At 46.7% G+C, this 17,212-nt stretch overlaps 1 protein-coding gene across 1 annotated transcript in view; it reads right to left on the bottom strand.

Annotated features, from left to right (window-relative positions):
- VAT1L (vesicle amine transport 1 like) overlaps positions 1 to 14,142 on the bottom strand; it is a 144,669-nt gene extending 130,527 nt beyond the window's left edge. The window contains exon 1 of the mRNA XM_033128944.1: positions 13,573 to 14,142. Within this exon, the coding sequence (XP_032984835.1) occupies positions 13,573 to 13,799 (227 nt within the window). The 5' untranslated portion in view covers positions 13,800 to 14,142. The remainder of the gene's footprint in view (positions 1 to 13,572) is intronic.
- Positions 14,143 to 17,212: the final 3,070 nt, after the last annotated feature.

Genomic DNA, 17,212 nt, shown 5'->3' with positions numbered 1-17,212 from the left:
CTTTTTGTTTGTTTGTTTAAGCACCCTTTTGTTATCTCAAGACTGTGAGAATAGACTGATAACAAATCTGCTGTGAAAGGACAAACACTCATTGTCTAAAACAAGGACAAACCTCCAACGGCATTGTTTGAGAACAGCCGGAAGTGTCCTGGATGGACCTCAGGATAGAGCTCACCTGTGCTCCCCCCAGAGGTAGAAAAGGGTATGTTAGAGGTGCTTAGACTCTCTTCTCCCCATTGCTGCTCTATGGCTCCTGACTCTGCTCCCCTTGGTATATGGCTCTACATGATGCTGCGTCACACCCTCTGCAACCACGGTTTTAGACAAACAGACCACTGTGGCCATGTGAGACGTATGAAGTTCTCTGACGCGTCTGACGTGTTTTGTAACCGACCACTTTACCTATTAAGAAAGTAGTGCTTGTTTATCCCTAAAACCCGGACTGATGACGAGGGCAAGACAGCTTGGGCGATCATTGTACAAGTCTGTTCTATTCCCTCTAAGAGAGGAGATATATTCTGATCATAAGCCCAAATTCGTGTTCAAAACACACGTCGGTAGTATTTCAACACGGGAACAAAATGGCCAGGGAGATACATTGAGAATCTAAATATCAAGAGCTACTTCTCAAGAGAAACAGAAAATCACGGAGCAAATGGGTCCGACACAGATTCTCCCTGATGCTAAGACTAACCCCTTGATTTTGGGACCTAGAGTTAGTTAGTGTTAGCTTCTCCTGGGTACACAGCAGGTATTTATTCCTAAGAAGGTTCCAGAACAGGAAATTCTGTATGTTCCATGTTAGATGTTGACCAAGTCATTGACTTCAAACAGGGGCCTGGCAGTGAAAAATATTGCTTATGTAAAATATTCAATCTAATTCAGTTTAAATCCAGCAGGCCCTCCATGGTTTGGCACTTGGCTCAGTACTAATGTTACAACAGTGACAATGACATCTCTGCTTCCCAGCAGTTCAGAGATAAACAAATAAATGACTTCACGGCATGACAGTTCCCCCACAGGAAGGAGTACAAAGGTCAAGGGTAGCACAGAGAGGGCCGCTGTCACTTGCTTTGCTGGACTCATGGAGGCCTCCCCAGGAAAGTATCAGGTAGGAATGGGTATGCCCTCTGCTCCCGTTCTCTCAACCTCCAGCCTCCTCCCACCTCTCCACAGAGCAGGAACGGCAGTGAGCATCTCAGCGCAAAGTGGTTCCTGATTGACTTCTCACTGGAGACCCAGAGGGGCGGGGTCCCCATAGAAAAACCGTCAGTTTTTGCTATAACATGACAGTGATCTCCCGTGACATTGCTGCTGATAAAAGACAGTGTTTGGTAAAACAGCTGTTTCAGTAGGAAAAAATGGAGTGAAGACTGAGCAGCATTGCTCACTAGAACATTCTGCAGGGAAGGAACGGTTCTGTACCCACGCTCCAAGGTGGTGGCCACCTGCCATACGTGGCTACAGAACACATGAAATGTGGCTACTGTGACGGAGGGCCTGGACTTTTTTTTTCAGTTCATTAATATTTTAATTTAATTAGCCTACGAAGGAGGCGTGGCAGCATCACCCCCTACTGTCTTCCCCGTACACTGTGAGTAGCTCCAAGGCAGAGGTTGGTCTGAAAGGCCATCTTTCAGTGTTCACTGCTCCCAGACAATAATTCCTCCACTGAAGGTGTAAGTAGGAAAATACCTAGGAGTGGCTCAAGCTCTTTCCTTCTTTCTTCTTGCTCAAGGGAAGGATCTTTTAGCAGGCAAGCAGCCTTGTGTGTACCTAGGGTAGTGGGAAGGGGGAGAACTAAGATCAAAGCCCTGCTTGATGGATGTGCTGTGCAAAGAGCCAAGATTTACTCCCGGAAGATAAAAGAACAAATGTGAAAGGTGAGCAAAGATAGGTGCAAAAGACAATAGATAGCAAAGGCAGGGGTTGAGAGTCCAGGAGACTTTGAAGAGCACAGGAGGAAAGTTCGGAGGGAACTGGAGGCACTGGGGAGATGTGGATGGGAAGGGAATATTCTTGAAACGTTTTTCTCTGTAGCGTGAATGGATCCAGCTTTGGTGTTTTCTGAAGGACCGAACAGAATTTGACAGTGCTTTTCAGTTATGTTGGAAGTTGGGCTTCTATGCAAGAGCTTCAGGCCCCACTTCATCAATGACACAAAAAGAAGAAAGAAAAAAAAATAGGAAAAGGAAAGTGTTCAGAGTGCAAAAGAAAGAAGCCGAGTCTCCCACAAACACTGCCGGCTGAGGACGAAATGTTGCAGCTCCCAAGAGGTGAGAGGGTGAAAATCGCCTTTTTTCTTTATTTCCCACGAGGCACTGACCATCTCCTTAGTGGTCTGAAGGCAGATAAACCTGAAAGCACTATTTCGGGATACATCACTAGCTGTGTTCCACATCCCTGGTTCTGGTGTGGCTGCAGAATGTTGAGCCAGAGTTATTATAAGGGCCCCAGTCAGAACAATTTTAGCAAGTTTAGCCAGGAGGATAGAGTATCCAATCACAGTATCACTCAGATCAATCAGAACAGTAGGTTTAATAGCACCTCATTAGTTGATTGAACTAGACATAGCATAGATAAATGAAAAGCAATTCTTTCAGATCTCAGACAAGGGACCTTTTTTTTTTTCTTTTTAAGAAAGTCTGTGACTTGATGGGTGCTCTATAGAAGCAAGTGTATCTGCGTAGAATGCAGTTTGAAAGGCTCAGAGTTCACCGTGGAATGCAGACTATCTCATGCAGGCAGTGGGGCCGCTCCACTATGTATCTATTTGCATAAGGAGCTGATAAGCCTTCTGGGTTAAGGGGAGACAACAAGCATCCTAAGCCAAATGTGAGTTGGAGACTATAAGCCTGGGTGAAGACGCCTACGGCAATACAAGAGGAAAGCTTGATTCTGAATACGGTGTTTGCCACAACTCAGACTACCCTTCTGCTCCAGGAGCTTGCGGCGAGGAGTGAAGCTGTAGGCCCTGGAGAGAGACAAACCCTGGCTCCCATCACAGCTCTCTTTGCCTTGGTAGTTGTGTGATCTTTAGCAAGTTCCCTCATCTCTTTGATCCTGTTTTGTCATGGGTAAAATGTTTGCTGTCATAGAAATTCTCCTAAAACACTTAACCCAGTACCTGTGGCACACAGAAAGTACTCGATCAAGGTCATTATGATGATAATGATGATAAACAATTAATGCCAAGAATGTCATTATTAGTAACTGCCAACAGCAGGCACATTAAATACAGGTGGCATACGCTGCTTTGGAACCTGTATTGAGTATAAAGGGGGCCGCAGTTCAGAGGGGAGGCTCCCTGTGGAGTGAGGAGGAAATGGGGACCCCATTTCTGACTTCAGTGTTATGGTAGCAGGAGCAGAAGAGGGCAATGGGAGCGGGGCAGAGTCAATGCGGAAATCAGGAGTACTGTTTCTCAGTGCCCCTGCCACAGCCCCTAGGAAACCCTGGCAGCTACTGAGACTTATTGAAGGGTGGGATTTGGGGTCCCTGATACCTACAAAGAAAGGTAGGGACAGAGTCCTGGATATACTGTTTGTTTTAATATAGTGTTGTTTTCTTTTTCCCAGAAATTTGAAATGTTTATTTTACTCTTTTATTGAGATGCAATCGACGTTGTATTAGTTTAAAGTGTACAACATAATGATTTCATGTATACATATATTGCAAAATGATCACAACAATAAGTTTAGTTTACTACTAAACTGTTTTAACATCCAGGCTGGAGGAATACCTGGGTCCCCAGGTATACAAGCATTGCAGCAATGCTGGAGGAAGTGTTTGTGGAAAAACAACCATCAGAAGTAGCACAGTGGCTTCTCTCCAAGAGCCCTGGCCTCCAGCACTGGGTAGAGCTGATGTCAATCAGGAGAAGATTACAGAGCATCCTGAGAAGTCAGAGACCCACATTTTCCAGCCTAGGGCAAGTAGTTCTTAGAGATGAACTTCTAGTTTCAAGAGGACAGATTGTGTGAAGGACAGGTAAACCTCCCTGAAAACATGGCTCCTTTGGTATTCTTTCAAGTTCCCCTGAAAAGATCTGTATGTCAGAGAGATTTAGGCCTCTTGTCAGAGAAAGCTGAGATGACAGAGGGGAAGTTGAAGTCACACTGGCTTGGAATGACCACTGTTTGTGTTAAGAAAGCCGTATTTACCAGTGAAACGGCAACTTCTGCAGAAGCGTGCACCTAACATTTGGGGAACAGTCAGTAATATAGTCACTCATCCTCCAACATTTTATTGAGTGCCTACTGTTAACCAAGACCAGACTTGGCGTTCATCAGTTAAATGATAACAGAGAAAGTTTCTGAAATTTCCAGGATTATCAAAGAGATTTAAAAGGTGATGGGTCTCGGGCCGGCCTGGTGGCTCAGGTGGTTAGAGCTCCATGCTCCTAACTCCTAAGGCTCCGCCCCCTGCAACTAAGATTGAACACGGCACCTTGAGCTGAGCTGCTGCTGAGCTCCCGGATGGCTCAGTTGGTTGGAGCGCATCCTCTCAACCACAAGGTTGCCAGTTCGATTCCTTGACTCCCGCAAGGGATGGTGGGCTGTGCCCCCTGCAACTAGAAATGGCAACTGGACCTGGAGCTGAGCTGCACCCTCCACAACTAAGACTGAAAGGACAACATCTTGAAGCTGAACGGCACCCTCCACAACTAAGATTGAAAGGACAACAACTTGACTTGGAAAAAAGGCCTGGAAGTACACACCTGTTCCCCAGTAAAGTCCTGTTCCCCTACCCCAATAAAATCTTTAAAAAAAAAAAAAACCTGATCAGTTAGATATGGAAAAAAGCAAATAGAAATCCTAGGGGAAACTAATGATCTTTAAAAAAAGGTGATGGGTCTCGAAGTTGAAAATATTACATATTTAATATGATTGGATAACTTTGTGCTGAGAAATGTAAGGTCCCAGGATAGGGAATGGAGCTGTCTTCTCTAGTCCCTTCTCTGATTCTTCATTTTTCTGGGTAAAGAAGCGACTCTCTTACGCTACCATTTTGATCAGTCCAGTATGTTTCTTAATGCTGTCTTCTGGTCACTACCCCCCATTCCTTTTGGAGTATCTACCCTACAGCAACACACACACACACACACACACACACACACTCACACACTCACACACTCACTCCATGCATTTCTGGTGGGGCTATCAATCATGATGCCCCATTCTCATAGGTCAAGATAGGAGGGCATGAGATAGAGAAGTGGCCACTCACAGCACCTCATTCCCTTGGAGAGAGAGAGAGAGAGAGAGAGACTGAGAGGGAAGGAGATCTGGGGGCTGGAATGTGATTCACAAAGGGCCAGACTCCTTCCTTGATAAATGAAAATTGGGATAAAAAAGTTCTCTCTGCACGGGGGCCTGCTAAACTTGCACCAGGCAGTTGTAGCAAAAGGACACCGTCTTCCTTAGTCTCAAGAAGGAAGCTAAATTCAGTAGGGGTGCCTGAAGCTAACTCGTGAGAAGAGAAAAGATAAAAGACGGAAGGGAAGGGAAGGGAAAGGAAGGGAAAGGAAGGGCCTAGAAGTCCAGGGACAAATTTGTCATGATGGTTAGCATGGCCAAAATAAAGAAAAATCAGGGCAGAAGTCATTGGTTTTCCTTTTGAAGATTTCTAAGCTTGGCCCAGTTTCCAGCACACAGTAGGAACACAGTGCTTTTTGATTTTGTTTCCTCTCTTGTTTTATTAGGAATTCATCTGGATCTTGTTTACGTCATGGCAGGGTGGCACACCCCATCTGGTCTATTTTTGATGTCAAGGTCTTATACCCTTTGGGGGAGACACACAGAGTCTGAATAGGGACTCCATTTAGAAAACTTCATGAAGTATGGAGGGTCTTTCTAATGTCCTATTTTTTCACATCTTCTTCCCACAATTAATATATGTTAAACATAAGCTGTATGGCAAGGACTTCATTCATTCAACAAATATTAAATGTGCCAACCTCACTGCTAGATACTTTAGATGCATTATCTTTTATTCTCACACACACACAAAACTTGCCCCACAGGTATTATTATTATACCCATATTGCAGAGAAACAAATTGCAGTTTCGAAAGACTAAATCCTTTTCCTAAGGTGATAGAGGCTGCTAAAATGATCAGATCCAGGACTGGAACCTAGGTCTATTTCACCACCAACATTAACTATTTTATAACCCAAAAGCATACTGCCTCCCATCCAATTTGGGTGTATAGTCAGTGCTAGTCCGAGAAGGAATCATTATTCATTCCTCTCACAGAAGAGAATGAGCCTGCGCTGCGCTCTGGGGACTACATCCGCTGAGAGAAGTCAGGAGTAAGAGGTCCCAGTGCTTTACTTGCCAAGGGAGTTCTGCTTGGGAAAGCCCTGGACGGCATATTTGTAGCTCTAGAACAATGCAAGGGATGAGGCTTGGCTAAGGGGTCAAAGGTCACTAACAGAAGGACATTGAGAACAGCAGCTCAGCGCATTCTTTCATGGAGATAACATCACATTCAAAGATGAAACAGCCCCTGTCAATGGAATATCTAGTTGGTCTCCTGGGCCTTCAGACATTACATTGACTCATTTTAATAGCACGGCTCCGACCGATTTTCTGTGTGAGATCACACACAGAGGAATCAAACTAATTTGAGATTACACGCCTGCTGCCCTTTCCTATGAAGAGTCTCTTCGTGCTTCTAATTGAACTTTTCCTTTTATGACAAATGCCAAGATGCCAAAAAAAGATCCCTATTAAGAATAAGAAGTGCCAGGAACTTGGGGTCATGGGGTGCTATTTCCCCATGCCTGGGTGAGCTCTGTTGTCAGTGTTGAATGTCGGTGATGTGCCAAAAGGTCATGGATTTTTGGGTCCTTTGAATGAGCGTGAACCAAACTCCAGAGGCTGGACTGACTATGCACACTGGGCCGCCAGAGAAATCTCTGCTCGCACTCATGGGCGGTATGCAGAGGGCTTGCATGAGGGTAGCAGGAGATCAGTTTAAATCCTTTTACAACCCTGGGAATAAGATTCAAAAGCCAGCACCCTGTGGAGTTTGGTGGGAGAACAAGAAACACGAGGATGGCATCAAGTCCCGTGTCTGTCTTTTACAGACTGAGAGACTTAGGGAGGAAAATAACCTTTCCTGAGCACCCACAGTCGGGACGTTCAAGTATCTGAGCTCGTGTTCATAACAATACCGGAAGTGGGTATTATTACCAGGTGGGGATGGGTGCAAGTAGAAAGGGTTGTTTGCTTAAGATCACACAGCCATGGTGAAGGACGTTAGGGGCTGTTGTAGCTTCTCCCTAGTTCCACTTCATCTCTGAGTCCCACTGTCCTCCCTTAGGAAGTAAGGGTAATAAATAGCCTTACGGAGTTGGGAGAGGCAGGTGCAAACGGGACGAGGATATAAGGCTTTGTGGCTGCCAGGGTGCTGCGCGTGGAGGGCAGGGTGAGCCCGATGGCCCGGCACCATTGTCCCCGCCCACCATGATCATGCCCGTGGTTTCTGGCTAGTGCCTGAATAATCAAGACCAGGCTGCTGTTTATGAGAACCTGCTACATGCCAAATCTTCTGTACGGTGTCCTATACCTCCTTTGCCTATGAAACACCGGAATCACTGACTCTGGGCTTCCTTTCTTCGACAAATGGCAGGGAGACAAGAAGTCCATTCCATCGCTGGTTTAAGAGCAGGCATTGTCACCATCCCCAGCCCTCACCAGGGAGGACACAGTTAATGGAAAAATGTAAATATCGATGAATAAGAAAGACCCCGGAGGGAGCATCTCCACCTTCTCATCACCAAATGGGGCTCAGTGTGACTCAGCACAGTGTCACCCTTTTCTGTCAACTCCTGGTATCTCCATCCAAAACAGAGTGATTCAGAACACTTTATTCCAGTCTCTGTGCCAGAGTGGCTCCTGGCTTGGGCATTAAACACCCTCCAAGCAATTTCTCAATTTTAAAAACATCTGTGTCACTTAACCTCATGCACTCTCTTTGTTTATTTGATAAAAACAGGGGAGGTGATATTGACCATATTTCTTTGGATTGACCTTATCGGTGGCAGTTTAATGCAGAGTTATTTTGGGACATCCTGCCCTCAAGTTGCCAGTGTAGCAATAGCCCAATTGAGGCAAAGCTGGCAGAGGAAGGACTTGGATGTATCGAGTGGATCCAAGGAGGGGTGATTGTCTGTAATCACACGTAGCATGAGTGTTCTGGGTCAACAGTCATGGCAATTTGATCCTAGGTGGATCCCAAAAGCATCCCATACCTCAGAAATGGAGGGAAAGCGGAAGTGGTGCCGAAACACAATGGCAATTTGGGGTGGGGGGCAAGACGGCACTGTGCAATTCTGAGTCTTGTTAGTTACACTTCAAATCAGCCAAAGGCATTCATGGTTCTCTCTCTGTGTTCCTGATTCCAGTCTTTGTGTCTGTCTGCCTGTCTGTGTCTTGGTCTCTCTCTCTCTCTCTCTCTCTCTCTCTCTCTCTCTCTCTCTCTCTCTCTCTCCCTCCCTCCCCTAAATGTAAGAGCTCAGGGACAAGGCAGAACTTAGAGTTTTCCATTGCTCTTCCATGCCTCTGATCTTAGCACGCCTCTGAAGGTCAGTTTCCCCATCTTTAAAATGCAGATGGTAAGTAATGCTGATCTTGTTGACTTGCTATTAGGATAAAATAAAGCAAAGTATATATCAGGCAATTCAGTTCCTGGCTCACAACAAGTGCTCAATAGATGTCAGTCCCCTCCCCCCTCTCCAATACACTTTACTCTCGTGATTTATAGGATCCCATCAATCTGTTGGCTTTCCTCTACTATGGCCTGCCCTTGGCCCATTTTCAGATCAGCCAATGGAGCCATGACTGGCTGGAACCATTTTTCATCCGATTGGTCTCATTCCAGCAGTTTCATGCAGCCTCTCACTGTAAATCCGTCCGGGAGAATAAATGTCCCCAATCCATTAGTGCCTTTCTACCACAAGCCAATCTGAGCCACAAACCAGACGAGGCTTGTTAATGGCCACCTTAATACATTCTTGCAGCCCGACCTGGAGACCCTCAGCCTCATATCCTACCAGTTCCTGCCCAAGAGAAGCTCCCCTGTGACAAGAAGGCTGACAGCAAAGGCATAGATCTGATCCTTATCAGTTCGGGGGGGGACCATACACCTGGTTTGGTCTACAACAGTTCCAGTTTGCTCCTGCTGTCCCAGAGTAATTATTTTAGGGTCCCTTTCAAAAGAGTTCCAGCTTGAATGATAAACTATAGAGAGTATCTATGGAAACCAAAAATACTAGTGTAAATAATAATAATAGCTATCATTTATTGACAACTTGCTATGTGACAGGCATCATCAAAAAGGTCTCTATGTACTATATCTCACTTAAACTCCATTGCGCTGGAAAGGGAGGGGCTATTATTAGACCATTTTGTAGACCAGTAAATTGAAGTTTAGAGGAGTGAGCAACATGTTCAAGGTCCGCCTGTGTAGAGAGCAGCTGTTTGTGCCTCACCCCATTCCTTTGACTCCCGTCCCCCAGCTGCTGGGAGTACTGACCGATGCTGGCTGAGAACAGTCCTCTTCCCCACTGCCCTTCTTCAGTCAAACAGAAGCCACCTCTGCTTGAAAGACTCCATGCCCCTACTCAGGAAGCAGCCCACAGCCCATAACTAACTGAAGAATCCCCCATTACTTCAAAGCCAGATTGACTCTGTAGTGCGATTCCTGCTCCAGAACGCCTGGGGGGATCCAGCTGAAACCAAATCCTTACTTGGCTTCTTCCCTGCCTTCTCCCACTTCCCTTGCTCTCATTCTTCCAAAAGCACCCTCGATCAATCATTTAAAAAAGCATCTATGTCTCAGGCTCTACTTCCAGGGACCAGACCTAAGACATCCAGTTAGCAAGTGGCAGAGTTGGGACTCATATCTTAGAAGCTCTTAATCACGAAGCAGATGTGACATGATGTGATTGCCTAATTATTAGGTTGGTGCAAAAGTGATTGCGGTTTTTGCAATTATTTTTAACCTTTTAAACCGCACTTTTGCACCAACCTAATATATACATGATTAAAATGATGGCCTCCCAGTTATCAATCTGCCAAGAAGTATGTCATATAGCCATAGATATGACAACAAAGATAACAGTCACAACAATAGCTACTACTTATTTAGTGATGTCAGTGGGCCAGTCTCTTTCTTGCATCTGATCCTCTCAGTACCATGAGTTTCACCTTTATCCCCCTTTTGCAGTTGAGGCATGGAAAGCCTGAATAAGGTAAGAGATACGTCCACTCATGTTACACAGATAGAAAGTGGTGGGAGGGGTGGCTGGCTGGCTCACTTGGTTAGAGCGTGGTGCTGGTAGCACCAAGGTTGCCAGTTCGATCCCCGTATGGGCCACTGTGAGCTGTGCCCTCCTTAAAAAAAAAAAAAGAAAGTGGTGGGGCTTGGGCTTCCATCCAGGTCCCTCTTTCTCCAAAGGCCACATGCTGCTTCTGGTTGGCCACTTAAATCGCTTGCTGTGTAAATTGTTTGTTCAATGAATGGTTGATGAAATGGGTTCCGCATCAAAGCTGATGTTCTTGTAACAACTTAGACAGAAGACTCTGCTATCCTTCCCACCTTGTACTCCCTGAGGTGGTTCTTTTTAAGCTGCATTTGACCATGATGTCTCCACTTTAGGGGGAAAGCCATATTACTCTGGGAACAGCCAGAGTGTTCCCTTAAGCCAGACATAAAATGATCAAAGGAGCCATATTCATTCAAGAAAGGAAAGAAAGCAAGGTTACATGCCAAAGGTCTAGAGAGGTAAATCACATGTGTCTTCTACCTTTTCCAGGGAGGGAGACAAAATAGAATAAAAGGAAAACAACAGAGCCTGAAGGAGAAACAGACCAGGATTCAGATCCTAGCTACTATCTGTGTGATATTTTTGGCAAATACCTCAACATCTCCAAGCCTCAATTTGCTCCACCATAATACCTCTCTCATTGGACCACAAATAAGAGGGTGTGAAAGAGATAAAATATGTATTTCCCTGCCTCTTCTCTTCCATTTCCATAAAATTCATAAAGTAACCAACTGGGACCCTCATCTCAGGCTTGAATAATACTAGTTCAGATGGACTATGCTTTATTCCCAAGCAAAAATCATATCCTATTTGGTGATAAAAGGTTTCCATTAAAAATCGAGAGCACATAAAAGGGAGACCTTCATCCACGAGGCCATCAACTGATTCATAAAAATACAGAATGAATCATCCTGTCTCTCAAAGCTACACTTAACAATCAATGGGCATCTTTGGGTAGCCAATCCCTGCGTAGGGGAGGAGGAAGGGCCCAGCAGGGGATCTTCACAAACCTATTCCAGCTCCCCCTTGCAAAACCGATTAACTCTGCTTCCAGCTTGGCGAAATGAAACTAAATCTGGGCCCTTTGCAACACTGCATTCCAAATGGCCCCCACCCCACCCCAGGTCTGGTTGGCTTTCTGACCAAGGTGGGGGATATCTGCAGTGATTCCGTAGTGTGTGTGTGTGTGTGTGTGTGTGTGTGTGTGTGTGTGTGTGTACATGCGCATACAACTCCAATTAAGAACAGGCTTATGTGTCTGGCTTTGAAAATCAGTCTTCTGGCCTTCATCTTGATATTTATTATTTCAAAATGCTTCAGTTCCAATCAGTATTTATGCACTTAGCATAAGGCTAGAGAACTCAGACCTACTTACACTGCAGCTGATGCTCTTTGCTTTAAACAAAATAGCTTCAACTCTCTGAATTTTCACTCTCTGAATATATACACTGATAGAGTCCTAGATCCCGGTCCTGAATTTCGATGGCAGGTCATAAACTACGTGTGTGTGTATGTGTGTATACATGTGTTTACACACATACACACACACACACAAAATATTTTTAATTGGTGGTTAAGGAAGGCGAATTATCAATACATGGTTTTGATTTTACTAGGCAGCATTCTTCCAACAGTAAATGAAAAAAAATAATGATGCAACAACCCCCTCCAAGCATGTTTCCTCAGTTCATGCATTCAGCGATAACTTATTTAGGATGTACTGTGCTGGGCATTGGGGATTTACCCGTGCAAAGGGCAGACATGTAAGCTCTGCCTTCTGGGATCCATCAGCTTGGTTCAGCAAGAGTTAACAAAGTAGAACTGTATAGGAGCCCCCATTTGCAAAAGCCTCTTCCCTTACCCTGAATTCCCCCAAGAAAGGCTCAAGAGTCACGTTTAGAGTCAAGCATGACGAGCTACATGTATGGAGAGTGAGCCAGAGACCCAGGCAAACCAGAAACCAACCGGCTTCTGCTTCTTTCACCAGCTGCCTTCCAGCCCGGCAAATGAAACCTGCGCATGAGGAGAGGCACTCTCCTTGGCATTTTTCTTTCCTCTATGGTCCTAGATTCTGGATTTGAGACTCTAAGGTGGGAACGTGTAAGGCGGCTGCTGCTTGAGGGAGCAGTATCTGTGGATGGCTGTGCTACTTTAGCAAGCTCCTCTTAGGAGCCTCTCACGCCGCTGCGTAGAGAACTCAAGAGTGTTGGGTCCAGTGAACCCTCGGGCGTGAGCCTGCCCTTCCCAGAACTTCAGGGATAGGATCTTTATAATGACAGCACTCAGGGAGACAGAAACACAGCAGGGGGAAACCACAGTTCCCTTTGTGTCTGAAGAAGTTCCCCCAGGAGGAGAGGGTAAGGGGACACTCAGAGTGATGAGCTCCTTCTCAGATGGGAGCAGTTCCGGAGACTGAGCAGTTTGATTTTTTCCCCCTTCCTCCCCCCCCACCCCCAAGAAACACAGAAGATACTAGTGGGGAAGAGGGATGGTTCGGCTGCAGCCTTGGTACCTAACCTCCTGCTTCCCAGTGCCTTTGCCCAAACCAGGCCACAGGAGGGTAGTGTGCGGAGCAAGGGGAAGGACGCATTTCCCCAGCTCTGCACCCTTTCCCCAGGCCCATCCCAACCTCGCACAGAGGTTAAACAGATCGGTTATCAAATGCTGGCCGTGCCACTTAGTGGCAGCAGAGAGATCTTGGGCACATCACTCAGCTGTCTTTGAGCCCTGGTTTCCTCACCTGGTACGGGGGATACTGATGGTACCTAACTCACTGCGTCCCAGAAAGTATGAAATCAGATCGCACACATAAAACTCTAACAAACAATGGCTGGTCCTTAGTCAGCCGAGGGTTATTTTTTAACCATGTTATCATCAACTCCCTTATCCTGGCAGCTGAGCTGTCCTACCCGGCAGACTGCTCCCGCAGCGCAATCTTTCAGCCCCCAGTGCTAGGCGCCACTATGCACCCCTCCCCTCTCCTCCCGAGAGGGCAGTCTCCTGAGGTCACCCCTAGATCCGGCTTGAGGGGTGGGAGTGGGGAGAGGAAGGCCAGCTCGCAGCATCCTCCCCACCATCGGCAGTGGTGGGGAGCGGGAAGGCTCTAAAACCTGGGTCAGGGCGAGGAGGGGGGCACCCCCGGCGGCTGCACCCCTGGCAGCGTCCCCTCCGAGGCTCTGCCACCCGCCCCCCGGAGCGCAAAGAGGGAGAAAGCAAGAAAGGCGTGGATACTGGACCAGGCTTTGACGCGAATCTTGAGCTCGCCGTCCTGTGGCTCGGGCATGGCCTTCCTGGTGACCCGCAGTTTGTTGAGCCCCCCGAAGCCCGCCAGCACCACGGCGCGCATCTCCTGTGCGTCCCCGAGTCGGTGCGAGCCGCCGCCGCCCTCCGCCGGGTCCTTGCCTGCCTCCTTCTCGATCATTTGCTCCGTCTCTTCCGCCTTCTCTACACCTTCTTTGGCCATGGTGCGCGGGGGCGCGGGGCGCACGGGCTGCGGCGGTGCGGTGCTGGGAGCTCGGGTCTCCTCTCCGGCGGGTTCCTCCTGTTGAATGTGGGATGCTCTGCTGTGCAATGGCTGCAGCCTCTGCGAGCGGCTCGGCGGTCCACAGCCTCTGCCGTAATCCTCACAAGAGCCGCGCCCCTGCTCGCTCCCCTCTTCTCTTCCCTGCCCAGCGAAACCTCAGCTCCACTTCCTGAACCAGTCTCAAGTCGAGCTCTTGATCGCCGCCCCAGAGCCCAGATTTGCCCAAGAGTTGCGAACAAAACAGCGCAGAGAGGCCGCTGTGTCCGCTCTGGTGGGCGTCGTACTTGGTTATATATGGCGCAGGCTCAACGCCTTGAAATGGACAGAGATGAATGTCTGGGCCTTGAGGATACCTCCCCGAGACAAGGTTGCCACCTCTTCCACCTACTGCGTCTACAGGAGCAGACGAGATAGTCGGGAAATTATTAATAGACTTTCCCAAACTGCCGGTCCTGGCTGGAAAGGCGGAGAGGTTCGGGAAGCGGGAAGCTCGAGATCCCACCTACCGCCCTAAAGAGTCCAAACCCAGAGTCTTTGCTCTGGACTTCCAGTGTTAGCGCGGATGCCCTTTTCCCGGCATCACCAGGAGCGTCTTATGATGGCTAATTCTCACCACGCGCACCATTTCGGGCCATTATAAAGGCTCCAGAAAACAATGCTGTACCAAAAAGAGTCCTATGCACTTCCTCCCAGACACAGTCTCAGTCTCTCTCTCTCTCTCTGTCTCTCTCTCTCTCTGTCTCTCTCTCTCTCTGTCTCTCTCTCTCTCTCTCTCTCTCTCTCACACACACACACACACACACGCACACACACCAGTAACTGGCTTTTTGCTTTATTGTTTGTTATTGAGCCCTTTGAAAAGGAGCTCATAGGAAAACTTGGATTTTCTAGAAAAAAGGATGGGGGGTGGGTGGGGGTGAGTTGCGCCAGTTTAAAAAAGGCATAGTTGAGGAATGATAGGTATATATTCTCACTGCTGTGCAGCCACTGCCAGCCTAGGGGTCTTGGGCAACTCATTCAACCTTTCTGAGCCTCAACTCCCTGATCCATATGTGGGTACATTCATTTTATTTGTTTGCATGGTGCTAAGTGCTGCGGTAGGTGTGCCTTTCAGTGACGCGTAGTCCTTACGTGTGAGGAGCTCATTTTACCAGCATGAGGCAGGGATGACACAGCCAACAATCTGACAAGACATAATGAATGGTGTAAGGGCCTCTTCTCCGTCCATCCTGCCTGTGCCTCTCTGCATGCAACACCTTGATCTTCTATTCCTCAAAGAATATTGTGTTCCCACCTACTTCCTGTTGTCCCTAGGTTTGGAACATATGTCCTTCATCTGGTAATGACGTCTACTTCACTCTCAACTCAAGCACCCATTCCTTTTGGAAGGCTGGTCAGCGTCCTGGATGGTAAACCTCGTGGCAGATTTGCATGGAACTTTTATATGATTACCCGATAATGTCTGTTTCCTTTTCCTGTGTGTTCTTCACGTGATCAGAGCTACTTCTGTTTTTATCCCGGATGGTTTCCCCAGGGCTTAGCACATGATAGGTATATAGTAGGACATGCTCAGGAAACACTTGTTGGATAAATGAATGAGTCCGTGGGTACAGATGCTCTGGTGACCACGCAGAGGAGGGAATAGTTCACTCGCGCAGAGAGTTGTAGATAAGTCTTCATGGAGAGGGGACATTGGAGCCAGACCTTGAAGAACGAGCCAGGTTCTTCAGACAGCGGAGATCACATGTACAGTCAAACACATCAAAATGTGGCAGGTAAAAGGGCTTCGAGATGACACTGGCTTGTTCTGTGTGGGATGAGCCACCCCTGGACATGAGGCTGAAAGGTTGGTTGGAAACAACTTTTGAGGGGTTTTACATACCATGTTATAAAATTTATCACATAATCATGGAGGCACCGAGCACCACTGAAGTCTTAAAAAACAAAAGCAAGAGAATGACATTGCCAGAACTGCATTTTAGGATAGTAACTTTGGCAGTTAGTGAATGATGTATTCGGTGAGAGAGGTACTAGAAGCATGGAGATCATTAGAGACTATAGCTCAGACAAAAATTAATAACGCAGTGAGAAGAGCCTTCACCGAGGCAATAGCTGTGGGGTAGAAGAGGAGTTGAAAGGAAGCTGAGTAGACAAGCCTTGGTTAGTGAACTGCACATATTATTTTAAACCCAACCGTCCAAATTATGAAACCTATTTACATTGTGAGTATAGTGTTCAGGACAGACTTTATCCTGAAACAAGACTTTGAATGCCGGGGGTTATTTTGGAGATAATCTCAGGAAGCTCCTGTCAGAAAGTAGGAAAGTGAGACAGGGAAGAGAGAGAAGCCAATGCAGGGTCCACTAGTGAGCAGGTTCCTACGGGAACACGTGGGGCTCAAACCCACAGGAGACCCTTGAGAGGAAGAATGGAACAAGCCTTGGAGTTGTCCTGCTCAAGGAGTGAGGAAGTGGGTATTTATCACTAAATTTTCTGCATGGTTAGCCAAGGTCTGTTCCTGGAAGTGTTGACTTCCCTGCACTTCCTTCCTGCGCTACGTCCCTAGGCTCAGAATTCCCAGGCAGAGAACTTGGGATCCTCTCAGTAGGAAGCCGTTATCTATATAGGTAACGGTGAGTTCCAAGGGGATATGGGTCAGCAGTGATCATATCTGATATATGGTATTGTTTTGGGGTGTCTACTGTTCTGGACACTTTAGGTATGATTTGTGATTTGATTCTCTGAATAACCTTATTAGCTAAGCATTATTATTCCCACTTCTCAGAAGAGGAAAGTGAGTCTTAACATATGCATTATAATGTTCCAAGGAACACAGTGATTGTGGGGAGACACAAAACCATCTCCAAAGTAATACTCTAAACATCTCACCATGCATGTTTATTTGGATGGGTCAAACCAATTCTGCCCTGATTGATAATTCTCCATGGCATTTAAAAATTTTTATTTTGCATGAGTTTCAGGTGTACAAAACAACGTAATAGTTAGATGTTTACACCCCTCACAAATTGATAACCTCCCTCCCCCAATCTACTACCCTCCAACATCGTACATAGCTGTTCCAATTCCATTGATTCTATTCCCTGTGCTGTACTCCACATCCTGTGACCGTATGTATTTCATTATAGTTGCCATTCCATATATTCAGCTCCGTGGCATTTTTAGCATTCTCTACTCTTTTATTGGCCACCTCATATCTTTGTCCCAGCAAGATTCCTTGCCTTGCCTTGGTTCTGAAGGTTTTCCTTTAGCATCAGTAAAGTAAATCTACTTTGCAGGCAGCACACAGCACGTTTAAGAGAAAGTGTTTGCCCTGTAGTATGTTAAAGGGAATA

This window comes from Rhinolophus ferrumequinum, chromosome 15, assembly GCF_004115265.2.
Source record: "Rhinolophus ferrumequinum isolate MPI-CBG mRhiFer1 chromosome 15, mRhiFer1_v1.p, whole genome shotgun sequence".
NCBI lineage: Eukaryota > Metazoa > Chordata > Mammalia > Chiroptera > Rhinolophidae > Rhinolophus > Rhinolophus ferrumequinum.
The sequence above is the reverse complement of the archived record's forward strand: the minus strand, read 5'-3'. Positions and strand labels throughout refer to the sequence as shown.